At 46.1% G+C, this 20,738-nt stretch overlaps 1 protein-coding gene across 3 annotated transcripts in view; it reads right to left on the bottom strand.

Annotated features, from left to right (window-relative positions):
- FGF14 (fibroblast growth factor 14) overlaps window positions 1–20,738 on the bottom strand; it is a 756,823-nt gene that overhangs the window by 202,849 nt on the left and 533,236 nt on the right. For all 3 annotated transcript variants that reach the window (XM_077482968.1, XM_077482970.1, XM_077482969.1), the window contains exon 3: window positions 19,561–19,664. In XM_077482968.1, the coding sequence (XP_077339094.1) occupies window positions 19,561–19,664 (104 nt within the window). The remainder of the gene's footprint in view (window positions 1–19,560; window positions 19,665–20,738) is intronic.

Raw genomic sequence — 20,738 nt, forward strand, 5'->3', positions numbered from 1 at the left:
ACGCTCACCACACAAGACTCCAATGCTGAAGAAAAAGCATGTTGAAGCTCGTTTAAAGTTTTCTGCACAACATTTAGACAAGCCTCTGAAATACTGGTAGAATATAGTCTGGTCAAATGAGACCAAAATTGAACTCCTTTGATGCTATAACACAGACCTAGTTTGGAGGTCAAATAGCACTACACATCACCCCAAAAACACCAAACCAACAGTGAAGTTTGGAGGGGGGAACATCATCGTGTGGGGTTTTTCAGCATATGGTACTGGCAAACTTCAGATCATTGAAGGAAGGATGAATGGTGCCATCTACCAGGATGATGAAAATGAAACAAGGGTAGACATTTAAGCAAGGCAATGATCCCAAACACAAAGCCAAGGAAACTCTCAATTGGTTTCAAAGAAAGAAAATAAAGCTGCTAAAATGTCCCAGCCAATCACCTGTCTTGAATCCAATAAAAAATCTATGGCACGAACTAAAGATCAGAGTTCATAGAAGAGGCCCGCAAAATCTTCAATATTTGATTTGTTTGTGTGGAAGAATGGGCCAAAATCACACCTGAGCAATACATGTGACTACTTTCTTCATACAGGAGGTGTCTTGAAGCTGTCATCACCAACAAAGGATTTTGTACAAAGTATTAAATACATTTTAGTTAGCGTGTTCAATACTTTTATTATAAATGACTTAATTTCTGAACTTATTTGTTTTGGTTTCTTTGTATGTATGGATTGCATGGGTTGTTACTGACGTTGTGAAAATTTCATGTCAATAGCACCTTTAGAAATGTATTTACCTAGAAAAATGGTGACGTGTTCAATACGTATACTGTATATCTATCTATATGCTTGCATGTGTGTTTGAGCTTAGGGGTGCACACCATAATGTAATAGGCTGCCCACACTTATGCATATCGTTGTGTGAGCGAATCAGTGTACATAAACTGTATGTGTATTTACAAACTAAAATGATACATCTCTATATTTTGCTCTTGTAATGTTAAAGGCTTTAGGTTTGTTTTTCATTTGACTTTGATTGTGAGGGTTATTTGAAAGCTGACTGAATAATAATGATTACCATCACCTCCTTCTGCTTTTGAACACTGTTATCTACAGCCCTGTATCCTTCCCTGTGGCTGGAAGTTGTTCTTCCTAGACAAGTCAATTATGAGGGCTTATAGAAAACGCAGCAATCAGCACTGTGACGCATTTTAAATGTCAATAGAGACCCCTCAGTGCCAAAGCTTTTCCCTACTGAGAGTTACTGGAGAGTGCAGATATCACAAACTCATATCCAGATAACAGGCAGTGACATTTCCACTAATTCCAAAATAACATAATAGAGGGCAAACTTAGCATCAGGAAAAAATAGCAATTTTTGCTGGTTGTAAAGTTAAATATCAAACAGAAGCCCAAGAATCCCTCAGAGTTTAATTTCCAAGATGGTCCTGTTCGACCATTTGGTGTGTGTAGATAGAATTTAGTTTGGCACCATCACAAATATAAATGAGTTTTTATTTAATAGGATACTTTCAATGATGAGAATAATAGGAAAAGCTAAATCCGTTTATAAAACCTAAAGCTCTTGGGTATAAGAATGGAAGTTGTTACTATAAATGTAAATGTTTTGTTAAACCTCATGGATTCTCTACAATCAAACAATACAATAATTTAATAAGCTAGGCAGGGGGACCTATCTACTCCCTGAGCAGGTAATAATCTTATACACAAATATGTATATATAAATTAAAAATTTTAAACGTAAGACAAGCCTAAGGCCGCGTACACACGGGCGGATTGTCTGCCCAACTAAGTTCGTCAGACAATCCGACAGACAGTCCGTTCAACTTTTGAATGAACGGACTTGACCACACACGATGAACAGACAGTCCGCTGAAAACTTGCGCGATGACGTGTACAGCACGTACGACGGGACTAGAAAAACGACGTCCAATACACTGCAATGCAACCTTCGGCCGTGTAAATCCTTTCTGAGCATGCGCCATACTTAGTCCGTCCAACTTGCCTACACACGAGCGGACTGTCCGCTGAAACCAAGTTTGGTCGGACAAAACCAAGTTTGGACGGACAAAATTACGGAAATTCCGAAAGACAAAGTCCGTCAGACTGTCCGCTGAAAAAGTCAGCTGAAGCCCACACACGAGCGGATTGTCCGCTGAAACACGGTTCAGCGGACTAAGTTGGACAGACAATCCGCCTGTGTGTACGCGGCCTAAGTCTAACTATACTTAAAATTGTTCCCTCCCCCCTCCTCTGCTTATTCTGCCTAACTGGTATAAAAAGATCTATACATTTGGCTATTTTTAATCCACTCTGGTCATGTGATCCTGCAGCTCCAGTTCAGGGAGCCGTCGACAGCCAGAAATTCCAGGAGTCCCAGCATCACCCATAGGCTATCATGGATCAGCCACTGTTGGAGCTTCATTCTTTCCTCTGAAGCAGCAACTCATTGACACAGGGGAGCCGGGGTTGTAGGATCACTTGACCGGACTAGAGCGAATTAAAAATAGGCAAGCACACACCTTTTTTTTTTTATACAGGTAAGGCTGGGTTATACAGTACACTAGTAGAATTTAGTTTTACGTTGTAAGAATGTTGTAAGAACATTCATTCACTTTTTGAGTATCAATTTCTAACAGTCTATGCAGTTTTTGTTCGTAAATTCCACCCATTTCAAAATCGAATGCTGAAAGCAATCATAATCTTTCAAACATTCAAACGTTATGAGAATTTTTGTACGAATTTTCCTAAAAATTTTCGTATAATTTTTTTATTTTTTTTTACTTCCACTAGTGTATACTCAGATTTTGTCAGGATAGGTAGGAGAAGGGGAAGGGAACATTTTTAAGATTAGTTTGAATTCATCTTTTCTTTCACCTTAACAGTATATTCTTTTTAATTTAATAATGTTGAAGTGGTAGTAAATCCAGCCGCCATAATCCTAAATCAAAAAAACGCGAATAGAATAAGGCTTCAGAATATACATCGCTATGTTATTTCCCACTTAAGCTGCAGTATCATTTTCATGGGCTTACTTTTATTTCTCATTCTCCTGGCTGAAGCCTGTGCTACCTTGGTGGAGACATTATCGCCCTTTCTCTAGTACGAGTGCCCTGTAAACATGTGGATGTGCATTAGGATTTAGCCAAGCCTCGTTTTCATTCTTAGTTGCTATGGAAACATAGCCTTGTACATTCATGGCAAGACACAAGGATCAGCAACCTTGCGATATTTCAGGCATTGCTGCAAGTGCTAATGATGACAGCATGGCAAGAGGATCTATTGACTGATGGCACACTGAGAATGCCATGGGTGCAGACAAATCGCGCATGCACTGGTGACGTCACTAAACTAAACATTGGGCTAAATCTACTAAATGGCGCAAGTATGGATGTTATAAAAGACAGTGACAAGTACGTTATAGCACGGTGCTCATCATGGGCAAAAGTCTTGATTGTGACTTTACTACAGTACCACTTTAAAAGACCTAGATACAGTAGCATACGATAAAAAGGCTTATAAATATAGGCATTATATAAAATGAATATCAAACAAACAAAATAATAACTGCCAGTGCCCAGCCTTGTCATCCATTAACAATGTTCTGTGACTGGAAAACTACAAGGTCTGACTGCCTTTGTGGCTCTCAGCATGTAGTTCTCAATGAACTACTACAGCACTGTTGAGGGCTGTGGTAGTTCATGGATACTTCCTCTTTGTGTGTAAGGCCTCATACTCTGCTGCTAGTAAATGGACGTTTAGTAGCAGTTGGATGTTTTTTTTCAGCTGCCCCTGAACTCTCCTCTGTTATCTTATCAGCACATGTAACCTGAATCGTTTATAGTAATTTCCAGGCAGTTGAGGTTAGAAGCATTTTTGGAAAGCATTCAGGATGGTTGATAAGAGGCATTTGAAACGTCAAATGCCTGCAACAGCTTGTAAACGTGTGTAAACGTTTTGTTTATGGGCATTTTTAATGGAGATACATTTCTGACCATTTTCAATGCAAAAAACACTTCTAAACGCAAACACAGCATGTAAACATGGCACAACGGACATTTTTAAATGTGGGTTACTAGCTGTCAAGTTCCATCGTTCAGGAGAGGTTTGGTTTTAGAACGTTCTGTGTACATGAAGCCGTACTGCCAGACAGATTACACACAGAGTCTACAAGAGCCCTGCATTGCAGGAACAATCTGCTGATAGTGGGTGCAGTGGTTTCCATCTCCCAATAAAAAAAATAATACCCACAAAAAATACACATTTATTTTCTTTTATTTTTTAAACTTGAACTTATCCTTTAAGGTATGTCATGAAAACAAAAATGTTTTATTTAAAAATTACATTAGCATGCTGTTAAGTGTGGGAGGAAGGAACCGGGGAAGGCAAAATAGAAGCAGAATAAACTTAGCGTTCCCTTAGCATGGGGTCCAATGTCTGATAATATTGTTCTACAGATTTCTGATTCTTGGTGGTAAAAGGCAAACTCTAAAATTGGTTATCTGCTTTTGAATAACCATAAAGCTGAATTTCATGTTGGGGTCTTGTTTCTTTTATCTTTCAGGAACACCACTGGTAAGGTACCTGCACCCAAATTTCTAGGTCCAGATAAGTGCCATAGTTATTAGTGTCACACTCACACAAGTAGTTTTGTTTTGATCATTTTTTTTTTTTTAACGTTAACTAATCTTACAAGGTGTATAAAAAGCTGGCAGGTGACCAGACTAAATATCAGTCCAGGGAAATGCCAAATTCTCATTGCTTTCAACATGTTGGAGTGCCAACTTGGAGATTACCTTCCAATATATAACTTCCCCACCTTTGCCCTCCTCAATTATGGCAGAGTAACTTTGCCATATATACAATTATTATGTAAAACTAATTAAAGTAAAAAACATTTAGTACCTAGAAAACCAATATGTCTGTTACATTTAGATACAGATACAGATATAGCCAATGATGTTTAGAACACACCAATGGCATGTGATGGCTTCCAGTTCCATCCAAATGAAACTATATTTCTGCCATGTATAGCGTACCCCCCATAGGGACATAAATGATTTACTGGGTAGAGTGGGGGTGACATAGGAAAGCATTTCTTTAAATGTAATACACTGAGCTTTTACTACAATTTCAAAGTAAGACAGATGATTCAGAACTTTACCAGAGAATACTAGAACAAAACAGTTTTTTTATATAGAAATCTATTAGTTGTCTGATAAAGGTAACCACATTAAAGAATGCATAGTGTTTTCCTGGAAAAAGGGTGGACTTGTGCAGGGAAAAATAGAAATGTGTCCACAATTAATTTAGAGCAACAAGGCCAAACTGAATGCCTCACAGTCCCTTTCTGTATTGAATCATACCACCAACCATGCATGATTTTGTACTAAGGGTTTTGACACATGTATATGACACCTCAAAGCAATACTTAACTCTCCCTATATTTTTTCCCCTTCTTAACTGTATTGCCAGGTTATCATTAAAATACACACTCACCCGCACAGTAAAACCAGCACTGTCACAATTTTTCTCTGCTGTTCAGGTGATATAGCCCAGGTTCCAACCCCCAGACTCTCTGTGTTGCTAGTCCTGCATCCTCCTGGAATATATGACATGAGTATCCAAAAAGGCTGCTGGGCCAGAGACGTGCCATTCTGGATTAGGCCAGCATAGTGGCAGGGACAGGGCCAGAAGTACAAAAAAAATAAACACAAATAGTGAAAAACACACATCTGTGATTACAAGGGTGGAGGGGGGGGGGGGGGGGGGGGTTAATATTACAAAGACAGGACTATCGTTTTTATGCTTGTACACATTGGTGTCTAATACAATACATATTTTATCCAAATATTCATCGTAATTTCTGCTTGTGTGTATACTTATCTATCTTGTAGTACTTGAAAGGTTGAAGTTTAACTAAATAGATAACTGGGCAACTAATGAGACAGTTAATAACTAACTTGACCAGGGCTGGATTTCTCATTAGGCACTGTTGTCATGTGCCCACAGGCGACTTTCATAGAGGGGCGTCCTCCAATGCAGTCACATTTAGGTGCAGGGGACATGCCAGAAGGGCAACACTATTAAGTAGGAAGTGAAATACGACCATGATGATGTAACCCCTCTGGCGTTGGTGCGCTGGTCCGACCGCTTCATTTACTGACCGCACTGCCAGCCCAAAACTAACATGGGGGGAGGGTAATTGTGGCATGGGGACATGATTCCAAAATGCAGGGAGCATTGTTGTAGCTGGCCCAGGTGTTGGAAGGCTCCCCATGCAATCCCATGGGGAGGGAAGTAAGGCCAGGGGCCAGACTGGAAGTGCTGTGCACTGTACAGCGGGAGGGATACCAGGGATGACCAAGAGGGGAGGTAGAGCGGAAGGGCTATGTGAGAGGGAAGAGTCCTGGGGCGTCATATATGAATGGAGGAGCTGAGGAGACACCGTAATGGCAACTGTGATATGAGAGGGCAGCTAACCATAATGTGAGGAGGGCGAGCATAGGGCTGCCAAAATGAATGAGAAGGAGGAAATAGAGTGTGAGGACTAAAAGTGGAGAAATATGGAGAGAAGAAGAGAGTAATGGAAAAATAAGGGAATGGTAAAATGGATCTGGAGCAGAAAGGTAGATAGGTATAGAGGCAATAGAAGAGGTATGGGGAGAGGTGGTTATAGGGGCAGTAGACAGGATAAGTGGAGGGGAGATGAGAGGCGGGTATAGGGGCAGCAGAAGGGGTATGTGGAGAGAAATAGAAGGGTATGTGGAGAGGAGGGGTTGGTATAGGGATAGTAAAAGGGGTATGAGGAGAGGTAGGTATAGGAGCAGCAAAAGGGGTATGTGGAGGGGTGGGTATAGGGGCAGTAGGGCAGAAGTAGTAGTGGTCTGAGGACAGGTGGGTAAAGAGTTAGTAGAAGGGGTATGAGGAGAGGTGGGTATAGGGGCATTAGAAGGGATATTTGGAGAGGATAGGTGGGTATAGGGGTAGTAGAATGGGTATATGTGGAGGAGGTGGTGGGGCATAAGGATAGTAGAAGGGGTATGTGAAGAGAAGGGGGTGGGTAATAGGTATGGTACAATGGGTATGTGGAGATGAGAGGTGGGTATAGGGGTAGTAGAAGAGTTAGGGCGGGGCAGGGGCGTTGCTAGGTCTACAAAAGATCTGGAGCTACAGCCCATAGCAGTGAAGTAAAGAAAGTCATACGCTATTATATATATTATCATTACATCAGGGTCCCCAGAGAGCCCCCCCACTTACATCAGTGTCCCCAGAGCACCCCCCCTTGCATCAGAGTCCCCAGAGAGCCTCCTCCTTGCATCAGGTCCCCAGAGAGCCCCCCACTTACATCAGGGTCCCTAAAGAGCCCCTCCTTACATCAGAGTCCCCCCTTTACATTAGGGTCCCAACAGTCCCCAGAGAGCCCCTTCCTTACATTAGGGTCCCCAGAGAGCCCCCCTTACATCGGGGTCCCCAGAAAGCCCCTACATACATTAGGGTTCCCAGAGAGCCTCCTCTTTACATCAGGGTCCCCAGAGAGCTCCTTCCTTACATTAGGGGCCCCAGAGAGCCTCACCCTTGCATTAGGGTCCCCAGAGAGCCTCCCCACTTACATCAGGGTCCCAGAGAGCACCCCCACTTATATCAGGGTCCCCAGAGAGCCTTCCCTTACAACAGGGTTCCAAGAGAGCCCCCCCACTTACATCAGGGTCCCCAGAGAGTCACTCCTTACATCAGGGTCACCAGAGAGAGGGCGGGCAATGAGAGAATATATCATCTCTCTGCTGCCCACGCCTGCACAGTGAGAGCGGAACAGCTGCAATGCAGGGCGGGCGGTGAGAGATAATGTCATCTCTCTGCTCTCTCGCCTGCCCAGCTCTCCCGTGCTGCCTGCCTGCTCTACAGTGTTGCCTGCCGCACTTGCAGCCTCTGAGACTTGGGGCTATGGGCCCCAGATTCAGGGCTATAGCCCCAAAAGCCACCCCCTAGCGATGCCACTGGGGCGGGGCTTTGGTATTCTCTGCCTATAGGCTCCTGAGATGTAAATTCAGCCATGAATTTTTCATATATTACACAGGTTTAAAGTTAGAAGCAATCATGCAAAACAGGTTCAGGATGGCAAACAGCATTCATACACTGCTGTGAAGAGTCCATGCGTGTGCAGCCTTCATAATCAGTTTTGTATTATTGTGCAATGTCTCTGTGGCTTCGTCAGGGTAACATATGACTATATAGCAGAATCTCTAAAAGCGTGTTTAAGAAAGTCTAGCTCAGAATCAAAACTTCAGTTCAGAACAGTTAAAGTGGAACTTGCACTTTAAGCACTCCTCACCGCCTTCCATGCCACATTTGGCATGTCATTTTTTTGGGAGGGAAAGTGGGTGCTTAGTTTTGAGTGGGACTTCCTGTCCCACTTCCTGCTTCCGCCTACAGGCTGCCTAGACGACTCCTCCTCTCCCCCTAGGTGGCCCCTCCCTCTCTGCAATATTCTGGGACCTGTCACGTGACAGGTCCCAGAAGATTGCCTGTCCACTGGGAGAGCGCAGCACGACTCGCACATGTGCAGTGCACGCCCGGCCGTGAAGCCACAAGCTGTCACCACCAGGTGCCTACAGTTTCAATGGAGGTGCCAAGAAGAGGAGGGGGAGGAGTGAGGCTCCATGCAGCTGCATCGCTGGACCATGGGACAGGTAAGTGTCTGTTTATTAAAAGTCAGCAGCTAAACTTTTTGTAGCTGCTGACTTCTAACAAAAAAGTCTGGAACTCCGCTTTAAGAACACAAACTTCTACTTACACCTTTCCTCATGAAGCATTCCTCAAGTGAAGTCTAAGATAGCTTTGGTAGACAATCATCTGGACGGATCCAAGGACAAAGGGCCACCCTGCTGGCGTTCGAGTACTCTGGTTGCATTGGGGATGTGCTCCCCACAGTAGCTGGGTATCCTGGAGAAGCGGCAGGCTATTAGGTTCTAGCGCAGCTACCCACACTGTTCTGACAGTAGAGGGCCTCATATCTGATTGCATATTACTTGCCCAGTTACTCTGCCTCGTAAGATGTTCCCTCTGTGAGCTACTGAAGGAGGGGAGCAAAGGAACATATCTTCCCTGGGCCTGTCCAGGAAACTAGCGAGTTTTCAGAAAAAGGGGTTAAAGGGTCCTGCGCCTGCATAACATTATGGTGAGTAAATGGGCACCTTGCTACAAACGAAAGTGCTGCTTTAATGTATATGACAAAAAACTGTTGTAGGTAGGCTGTAGAAAAATCTGTTCCTCTGAACTTCATTTTTCCTTTTCCCAAAACACTTACTTGTCTATGTGCAGATTAATATTGCTCTCTTTTGGTAGCAACCATAAGTCATCCAGATCACATCGTTTAAAAGTCTCAAAGTGCCACAATATAACATAGTTTCATTTTTCTGTTGGCACAAATCGTCTGTTTCCCTGAACTTATCTTGTGAAAGGTTGTCACATATATTGAGAACACCGGTTACTTGGGGGCCTCTAAAGTAATTACATGATCAATTGTAGCAGTTTATTTTTCCACAAACACAACATCATAAATCCAAAGGTTGTGAAATATGATGCATCACCTAATGTACACACTATAATATGTGTTACTCTATACAGCTTGGCAAGGCAAAGGAAAAAGAGACAAACAACCCAAAGACATCCTTGTGAACCATCTTAAATCCTTGTTTCCCTACATACATTATATAGCAACTTTGTAACGTTTTTCACTGTCTCTGATGTGATGGGTTTAGCGTTTCCAAATCCTTTGATCTCACTATGGCTAAGCAAACATTTTTCAGCCATCTAGGTTTGGTGCTTTCTGGTTACTATACATTTCAATGCATTACTGCTATTTGTATTCTATTATTACATAAACCCATTTTTGTACATATTGTGTTGCAGCTTTTGTGTCATTACTGCCGTATTCATATGTTACTATTATTTAAAACGCTGTAAAAGTCTATTAAATTCAAATTACAACAATTCATAGAAAATACTAGTTTATGTATGAATTGTAAGATACCTTCAGTTGATATAAATTTAAAAAATATAAGCTACTGGTTTTATTTTCTATGGTTATAGGTCGGTGTGAATTAGCATTTTCATTATATATATATATATATATATATATATATATATATATATATATATATATATATATATATATTATAATTATACAGTATATATAGTACATATCTTCACTGCACACTCACTTTCCAAGACCCGTGAGTGCCACTCTCTCTTTTGGATCATATGTACTACAGACTTTGCTGTGCATCCGGGCCCATTTTATATGTCTGATATGTGTGTGATGGCAACCACTGGATTTTTACAGATAGAGAGATGGCTAATGGCCTTGTTAAGTTTTTATTGTATGTCCCACGGTGAGATTTTATTTCACTGCCGGTCTTAAAAACGCAATAGGAAGTGAAGGGGATTTCCCTCTAGTACTGTTCTGGAGACACAATAAAATATAAAATGTTGCCTAATTTTCAGCCTTGATTGTCACCAGGACATGACTATAGTATGACTGATGTACCTTCGCTACTGTGCCACCCACCCAACTCCATACCTTGCCCCTTCCCATTAAATGAGACCACACCTTCCTTTATGGAGTATTTTGTGGCCGTAGCCTCTTTTATTAATCAAAATAATAGTTTTAACATGTAACAAAATATAAACCAAATATCAACAAAATATCAACAAACATCATTTAAACGTCAAAAACCTGAGCGCGTTAGTCATCTGCAGGAAATTCCCCCTCCCCACCCCATTAGCATATCGATCCAAACCAAGCACTGCGGTAATATTCCTTTAAATAGGCCTCAAGCTGACATGCTAGCTCAAAGACAGCCAACTCTTTTACCGCAGTGCACCCATTCACCATCTGCCATATCAACCCTCACTATATGGCATATCATCAACGAGCCCATATCTCCAATGGGTCCCGCATCAACTTCTCTGTGGGGAGGGGTTATCTTCCTGTACCTGCATCGACCAACACCCGCCAACCGCTACGACATCCAACACCGGAAACCTGAAAAATAAACTGAGTTAGCCTGTCGATCCCCCCCCCCCCCCCCCCGGAGTCCCCATCGTAACCACTCCGTCCGATGTAAGGGAGGGAGGGCGGGAACTTCCTCAACCAAACTGGACGCTGGGGCGTAGCGCGCGCACGCATCCTCGCGCTGGCTCCGCCCCCCCAGCTGTCTCAGCCAATGGTTGCAGTCCACTTCTACTCATGCCAGCCCTGCCCCTATGCTCCGCTCGTGTACGGGCTGTGCTTGACTATAGTATGACTGATGTACCTTCGCTACTGTGCCACCCACCCAACTCCATACCTTGCCCCTTCCCATTAAATGAGACCACACCTTCCTTTATGGAGTATTTTGTGGCCGTAGCCTCTTTTATTAATCAAAATAATAGTTTTAACATGTAACAAAATATAAACCAAATATCAACAAAATATCAACAAACATCATTTAAACGTCAAAAACCTGAGCGCGTTAGTCATCTGCAGGAAATTCCCCCTCCCCACCCCATTAGCATATCGATCCAAACCAAGCACTGCGGTAATATTCCTTTAAATAGGCCTCAAGCTGACATGCTAGCTCAAAGACAGCCAACTCTTTTACCGCAGTGCACCCATTCACCATCTGCCATATCAACCCTCACTATATGGCATATCATCAACGAGCCCATATCTCCAATGGGTCCCGCATCAACTTCTCTGTGGGGAGGGGTTATCTTCCTGTACCTGCATCGACCAACACCCGCCACCGCAAGCAAGGATAACACCTTATCCTTGTGAGCACCGCCACACCTGCAAGGCCCGCTCCACCCCATCCTGTATGCCCAAAGTCCACAAATCAGTGCCCACATCATTGAGGTGTACACCATCCTCCCTCAGGCACCGCCACGTCTCCACCTCCAACTCCGAATGCCGGACCGCCAACCCCCCATTGCGAACCACGAAGCGACTGACCTCCTGATTAATTTTTCTGCGGGCCTTGTTAATTTTGTCCACAGACCTGGCAAAACGCCACTTGGTCCTGGCCACAATGTCAGACCACACTATAATCATGTGGGGGAAGGCCGCCCTGAGTCGCAAGAAATCATACTTGATGTCCCGCGTGATGTCCAACTTGGTGCGGAGGCCCAAATCATTGCCCCCAACATGTAATACCAAGACGTCCGGGGCCCTGTAAAACCCCGCAAAACGGCACACTTCATGCACCATTCTGCTCCATAGCATGCCAGGAAACCCAAACCATTTTACACAGGCCTCCAACCTGGATATCCCCAACTGCCTGCCCTCTGGCCTAACATCACCCCTCCTGGCCCCCCAGCAGACATATGAATGGCCCAAAATCCAGACCAGTCCAGGCGCTGCACCTGAAAGAAAAACAAAAAAAAAAAACACATACCCAAATCACAGTAACCGCACATGTTGAAAAAACACAAACCCATGCCAACACGCACCCCAGCTCACCCAGCTAAACACCCACCAACTCAGGCCGGACATAAGACTTAAACCTGCGAGATTCCCAGCGGCCAATCCTCTTAACCGCCTCCTCATCCAGACCCCACCGCACAGCCTCCGTCGCAGCCCCAATCCGGAAAGAATGCGAGGAAAACTTTTCCCCCTCCAAACCCAACGCCTTCAGGCATTTCCGAAAGACCCCTACGAACTGGTATCTCGATAAAAACTCCCCATTCCCATGTATCAACAATGGGCCCGGACAAGCCGGCCGAGCGGACAAAAATTCCCTCAAAACCAAGACCGGGCACAGCTCGCATGCAGGAATCGCGAACACCACGACTTCCTTCCCCTTGCCCACTTGGTCCGTCTTAGACCGCCGTATCCGCATGCGCACCCGGTCCTCCCCGCAGTACACCTCATCAAAAAACAAACCCCCCGGCCCCTTCTTAGAAGGGCTGACCAGTTCCCCTACACGAAAAGCACCAAAAAACGCCAACACAAACGCGGCCCTGAACAGCACCCTCTCATAACCCGACAAACACACCACCCCCAACCTACTACAAAGTCTGCCCAACAACTCGAAGGACACCGGTCTCCTGTCATCCTTCACCTGCTTCCCCTTCCGATAGCCCTTCAGAGCCTGCCTCACCCAAAAATCCTTGGTGAAGTCCTGCTCCCCCCGCAGTTTGAACCAAAAGGCCAAACCGGCCAATTTCTGCCCCAGTCGGGAGACTGAAACCCGCCGTTCCATGTTCCGGGACACAAAGTATATCACCATTAGTCGCCTGTCCCGTTCGTCCGCTCCCACCTGTAACCCCAATGCCTCCCATTCCACCCATGTCTTCTCGTACGCCGACCAAGTGCCCCCACTCACCGACCGTCTGATCCAGTCCGAGGTTCGTCCAACGCAATCTTCCACAATTCCTCCGGGCAGGGAGCCCCCAGAACGTCCGCGGACGGCGCCAGCTCCCGGAATCTGTCCCACTGAAACCGAGACAGTGCGTCAGCCACAACATTCTCCACCCCTGGTAAGTGCACAGCATGTATAAAGATGTTCAATTGCATGCATCGCAGTACCAAATGTCTCAGCAGCCTAACCACCGGCGGCGACGCCGCGGACACCCGGTTGAGGACTTGCACCACACCCAAATTGTCCACATGGAAGCGAACCTTCCGATCCCGAAAGGATGCCCCCCAAAGTTCCACTGCCAGCACCACTGGAAAAAGCTCCAACAGTACCATATTCCGCAGCAACCCTCCACCTTTCCATGCAGCCGGCCACGGGCCAGCACACCATTTGCCTTGGAAATAGGCCCCGAAACCCGTGGACCCCGCCGCATCCGTGTAAAGCTCCAAATCAAAGTTGCTCACCGGCCCGGCCATCCACAGCGCCCGTCCATTGAAGCGTTCCAAGAATACATGCCAAATCCGTAGATCCTCCCGATGCTCTTTCGACAGCCTCACGAAGTGCCTCGGAGAATCCACCCCCCCTGTACTGGCCGCTAGCCTCCTACTGAAGACCCTCCCCATAGGTATGATTCTGCACGCAAAATTCAATTTACCCAGCACAGACTGGAGAGTCCTGAGCTGTACCTTCCGCAAACCCACCAACCCTCTAATCTCCGCCTGCAGCGCCTCCAACTTGTCCGCCGGCAAGCGACACTCCATCACCTCCGAGTCCAACACAATTCCTAAAAAACTGATCACCGTCGTCGGCCGTTCCGTCTTCTCCGGGGCCAGAGGGATACCAAAAACTCTGCGCCACGCGCTCCAGCGTCGTCAACAGAACTGCGCAAAGCGCCGACGAGGCCGGACCTACACACAGGAAATCATCGAGATAGTGGATGACTGAATTCACTCCCGCGACGTCTCTGACCACCCATTCCACGAAGGAACTGAACTTCTCAAACAGCGCACACGAGATGGAGCACCCCATGGGCAAGCACCGATCCACATAGTACTCCTCCTGCCACCTGCAGCCCAAAAGCCGAAAACTCTCGGGGTGCACCGGAAGCAAGCGAAACGCTGCCTCAATATCAGTTTTTGCCATCAACGCCCCCCGGCCATAACGCCGCACCCAGAACACCGCCGCATCAAAAGACGTGTAGGAAACCGCGCTAAGCCGGGGGTCGATGGCATCATTCACCGAACCCCCTTTCGGGTAAGAGAGATGGTGGATTAAGCGATACTTACCCGGCTCCTTCTTAGGAACCACCCCTAAGGGTGATACCACCAGGTCCGGCATGGGTACCTCTGAGAACGGACCCGCGATCCTCCCCAAGGACACCTCCTTCCGCAGTTTTTCCGAAACCACTTCGGGATGTAACATGGCAGACCGCAAATTCTTGGCCACCGGGGGGGTCGACCCTAAGACTGCCGGAATACGAAAACCCACCGCAAACCCCAAACCCAGAATCGCCGCCGCCTCCCTATCCGGATATCGTTCGAGAAAAGGACGCATCCTTTCCAGCCTCACCGGCGTCGTCCCTCTTGTGTGCAGGCTCCCCGGCCCTGCCTTTGCCCTGCTTGAAGCAGCGAGACAGCGGGTGGGCTCCTCCACAACCCGAGCACTCGTGCTTGTACTTGCAGCTGCCTGCGAACCTACAAACACCTTCATTATACTGCCAGCAGACTCCCTTCCTTCTAGCGGCCGGTTGACCGGAAGCCCCTGGTCCACCGGCCCCCCCCTGAAAAAACTGACTCGTAGTCCTCGCCGATGACATAAGGCGCATCCACAGACTGATATCCTTATGATCCCAGCGAAGAGCAGGTCGAATCGCCCTCCGCTGCCGAAACTGCTCATCATAACGCAGCCAAGCCAATCCCCCGTAGACTCTGTGCGCCTCCCCTATCGCGTCCAAGTAGCAAAAAAGAGCAGAACAATGCTCCGGATTCTTTTCCCCTATCACACTTGCGAGAATCGCGAACGCCTGCAGCCAATTCGGGAAGGTCCGAGGAATCAAGCGGTACCGTCTCTTCTCTTCGTCCTCCTTCTTGTTGTCCTCCGGCTTGACCCTATCTAGGTTGAACTTTTCCAGGGGCAGCAGAGAAAATATCTCCACGTATTCCCCCTTCCAAATTTTTTCCCTGACCTCCTGTTTCAAATGCGCTCCCAGCGGCCCTTCAAAACACACATACACCTCGCAGCGCGCCGCATCCGCCAACCTGACCAGGTCCTGTTTCTTGCCCGCCTCCCCTGCCGTCTCCCCCGCAGGGCCAGCTGGCGCAGCCGGCGCGGCTGCCACCACCTGATCCCCCGTGCCCGGAGCCGCGACCGCCCCGGCCGCAGCCGGCGGGGTCGCCCCAGCTACCACACCCCCAGCCACTGGCGTATCCGCGCACGTAGCCCCCAACCCGCCCACAGGCCCCGCCGCACCCCTGGCACGGTCCCCCGGAGCGGTCCACGCTAACCCCGGACCCGCCCCCCCAGTTTCCAGTCTGCCGACCAGATCCTTGAGGCCCGCCAGGAGGCCCGCCAGCCCCCCATCCGCCGGGACGCGGTCACTCCCCCGCCTTGCCAGATGCGGGGCAAATGAGGCAGCCTCCCCTCCGCCGCGGGCAACCCCCCCTGCACCCTCCTCCCCCTCACTGCCCGACCCCCCCCAACCAACCCCCCCAAGGACCCCTGAATAAAATCAGACTTACCGGGCCGCCTGGAAGAAACGCCTCCAGCCGCCGAACCTTCACCGACCACTGACGGAACGCCACTCGGTCCCTCCTCCGCTGATGACGACAGCTCGCCTTCCGACCGTCCTGGGGTAGCCGATCCGTCCCTGGGCGACAGCCGTCCACCGGGCACCGCCTGGGCTGCTGGCAAGATGCGCTTGGGCCTTCCTCTGCTCCTCCCCGCCGCCGACTTCTTCACCGCCTTCTGCCGGCTGCTCGGCCTTGCTTCCGCTGACGCTGGGAGACAGTGGTGCGGCGGCCGCCGCCCCACCGGAGACATGTCCTCCACCACCGGTGTGTTTCCTGCAGCCGCTGTGGAAGGCCTCCGACGGCGGGGCCCCACCCCCGCAGCAGCTGAGCTACGAGAGGGGCCTGGATCCTCCTCATGGCGGAACGCCACGCTGATGGAGGCCGGCGCCGGACCGGCCACCGGCCTCATGGAGCTGCGCCCCCCCGCCCCAGTATGCCCAGAGACCTCCTCAGCCCGCCGGGCTGGCCGTTTAGCGGGCGGCTCGTGGGGGGCGGGGCCAGCGGTCCCCGCATGGCGAATAGGTGTAGCCCTGGGGGAATCAGGGGAGAACCGGGCCGGCGGGCGGGAACGCCGCGCCCGAGCCGATCCATCCCCCTCCATCCTCGAATGGTCCCGCACCTCGCCGAGTGCCGCCGCCACCTGCTCGTGGAGCCACCGCTCCCCGTTCGCCGCCGCTGCGGCCCGCAGCTGCTGCACGAGATCGCCCAGGGAAGACGCCATGCCGCTTCAACTTCCTCAACCAAACTGGACGCTGGGGCGTAGCGCGCGCACGCATCCTCGCGCTGGCTCCGCCCCCCCAGCTGTCTCAGCCAATGGTTGCAGTCCACTTCTACTCATGCCAGCCCTGCCCCTATGCTCCGCTCGTGTACGGGCTGTGCTAGAAGAGAGGACGAATATCCCCAACAGGTACACAAACATTAATCTAACCTTTCCCTTTTCTGTTCAAAACATTTAAAAATAGCTATAGATTCATTTTAAGTATCTTCAGCCCTGATTACCTCTCAAATAACTGTAATTTATTCATAAATATAAACACTTTTTTTTTTAAACGTACATATAATGTGCTTAGCGGCTCTTTAAAAAAAAGGCAATTTCATGAAATTTTCTGCTATAATAATGTTATCTTTATGCAATTTATGACATGTCAACTACTACCTACTGAAACCCAGAGGTACTTTGCGATTTTTGTTATATCCACAGTTTGAAAGGTAACCACAAAAATACCTATCAATTAACCCTTCTGACAACCAAGATGGGAAACCACAATATTCAGTAGACATATATACATAAATCTTTTGGTTGAATATTTTGTCAGTCAGTAGGTGACGTTTCTCCTGAGATAAGCTCAGAGGCCAGATATGTCTGCTCTGCATACTGACAGGTAGGCTCCAAGCATACAGATAGTAGGATTATGCTATAAAAATGTTTACATTTAGGTAATCCTTCAATATTTTGCATACAATTTTTTTTGATAACCTTCAGTTAATGTTTTTTTTATTTTTTTTTATTATGTCCTAGGTGACATCATACAATCAAAACATACAATAAAAGTGGATTATAGGAAACAAATTCAACACGTGTAGACTGCATCACGCTAAAAATATTTGCATAACGAAGTTTCAATATTTCTGTAATTTTAAAATACATTTATATCAGGTGGACCCTTCCTGAAATGTGAAGTTCAAACTATGTTACATTTATGTTACTATGATATATTTCACAGAAAATGCCTAGGCTGCCATTGCTGACATGCTCTGATAATGCCAGTTAATAATGCCAGCTGTCTGTCTGCTTCTGGTTAAATATTTTCTTAGTCACAGACCTGGAACAATAACATAGCACGTATATCAGAACACCAGATCCGCAAACAATTTTGAAATCAGTAAGCCAGAAATCAATAAATGTGACAGCCAGGCAACTAGCATTTTCAGAAGAAGGTCAGCAATGGCAGCTTATTTATTCCTCACAATATTATATTCCTTCAACTGCATTGCTGGAGTGGATACACTCACAGTAATAGAGGGGCTAGAAATGCTGCTCCTGTATCCCTGTTGTGCAAGTTATTTGTTCAAAATTCTAGGCCTTTGGTCACATAATTTGTACTGAAGTTAAGGGTTCAGGGTTAAGGGATCAGTCCAGCTCAGTGGTCATCATCTTATGAGGTATAGAGGGCATCAAGCGTGGTCCCTATCATCATCAAATGACGGCACACGTAATGTTTAGTACTTGTAATGCTGCAGTGACTGCTTCCATACAACAGAACATGATGGTCAGATATTGCAAATGTGCTACAAAAAACAGTGGGAGACTAGGAACATGTTAGATGAGGCTAGTAGAGATCATTGCTATTACATCTTTAGGGAACCAAACACAAATACGAAAGGTTGATGCGTTTCAGTCTATAAGGCCTTAGTCATGGTTATGACTAAGGCCTTATAGGCTGAAATGTGTCAACCTTCCGTATATAAAATACAACATTTTTTTTAAGAGCAATCACCGGATTGCGGATCATCTTTTCTTCATTTCTCTACTCAGCTGGCGACTGTGGATCGAGCACACAGGAGCTCTGCTTTCTATGTGATGTATGGGTAGTAGGACTGACTTTTTGTTTATATTTTGGGAACTATACTGCCACTCCAACTACAGATTGCTGGGGGTTGATTCAGTAAAGGCGAATAGGCTGTTCCCGTTACAAGAGAGTTTACACTTTGCAAGGGTATTTTCTCTTAGCTTAGTGAATGAGGGGAAACTCTGCTAACTTCCATCATCCATTATGTGCAAGCAAAATATAGTTAGTTTTTTTTTTTTTCTATAACCATGCGTGTGACTGGAAATTCTTTGAAAAGTAAATATTCACCACATTCACTAAGCTAAGGGAAAATTCATTTTTAAAGTGAATAACCAATTTGCCATTAGTAAATAAACCCTCTGTAAACCAAGGTCCACGCAACAAATTCCAAAGGGCTGTATGTGGTCCTCTTGTTGCAGGCTGGGCATCAGGATTCTTGGTGCTCATGTCCATCATTAAAAATAATTTGACCATGGTAACACGAATGGAACAGAAGGAAGGCCAGAGCAACATTATCTTTAAGCCCCTCTATTCATTTTTATTTATCATTCCTAGCAAAGCTGTTAGCAAATTTTTCGGTTAACCTTGAAATGTAGATCTGTTTTTTTTCAAAAAAAATTCTCAAAATGAATAATGATATAGTAAAAGTTAACAGCTCATAAAAATAGTTTTCCCTGTTTTACCTAAGTTAAATATCATGTTACCACCAAACGGCAATGCAAAATTCATGTTAGCAAAAAATAAAAAAATAACAATAACACCATCAAGCAAAACAGTACTCACTGATGTGTACAGGTAACCTTCTCCATTCATTGCAATGTATAACCCCGTTTTTACACCTTGGATTGCAACAACACGAAGACCCACTGGTATGAGGTTGAACAATGCTATATAAAAAATAAAAAAAAGGGGCATTCAGTAAAGTTATCCATTCTTTTACACTGAATGAATTACATGCAAATGTTTATATTAATATGGCAATGCAAACAATAGTGATATCATACAAACACAGGTCTTTGTCGAATTTAGAAAGCTGACTTATGTTTGTATTTCTTTTGTTGAGATGATTATGTTGATTTATTCATTTTTTTTAATGGAATTTTAAACGCTCACTGATGATTTTTAAGTTTTGAATGTGCACTCCTGCTTGCAGATAGCTTTTCCATTACTAGACATTTAACAAAACGTTTTACATAGCAAATTGCCTAAATATTACTTTTCGGTGGACCAACACTTTATAATGTGTAGAAAAGTGTCTATCATCATATAAATTGACACTAATCTATTGTACTCTTAACCACTTCAATATCGGGCTATAGTAAAATTACATCCTTGACTATGGGGGAGGGGATATCTAAATGATGCCTGCAGCTAGAGGCATCATTCAGATATCATTATTTCCAGCCGCTGATTCTGTGCACAATAAGAATGATTAAAGCGGCAGTTCTGCCGCTTGATCGTTCTTGTAGGCGACAGGAGGAGACGTCCCCTCCCACCACCATCTGGTTCTTCTCTGGGCTCTCCCGTGCCATCAGTGGCCCAGAGAAAGAATTGCCCGGCACCGGATGAGGATTATAGAGATTTCCGGTGACCAGATGGTCACCAGTCATCTCTATGACCATCAGAGGCCCGGGAGCGACGTTATGACGTTACGCCCAGGTACCCAGAAATAAATTAAGCTGCGATCGCAACTGTCAGCATGAGATCAGTGAATTTTTTTCCTGATCTCATGCTATCCAGCCTGGAGGAGAGATGTGGGGTCTAATTGGCCCCACATTTCTCCATAAAGAGAACCTGTCACAATGCATTCCTATATACAAGGAATGTTTACATAACAGGAATAAAAGTGCTAAAAAAAAAAAGTGTCAAAATAATAAAAAAAAAAAAAAAAAAATGTAAAACGTCCCTGTCCCTGGTAGCTCGCGCGAAGTGAACGCACATGAAAGTCTATGTAAATGCCA

Source organism: Lithobates pipiens, unplaced genomic scaffold, assembly GCF_037356315.1.
Source record: "Lithobates pipiens isolate NorthernLeopardFrog02 unplaced genomic scaffold, aLitPip1_a1.2 Scaffold_16, whole genome shotgun sequence".
In the NCBI taxonomy this organism is placed as follows: Eukaryota; Metazoa; Chordata; class Amphibia; order Anura; family Ranidae; genus Lithobates; species Lithobates pipiens.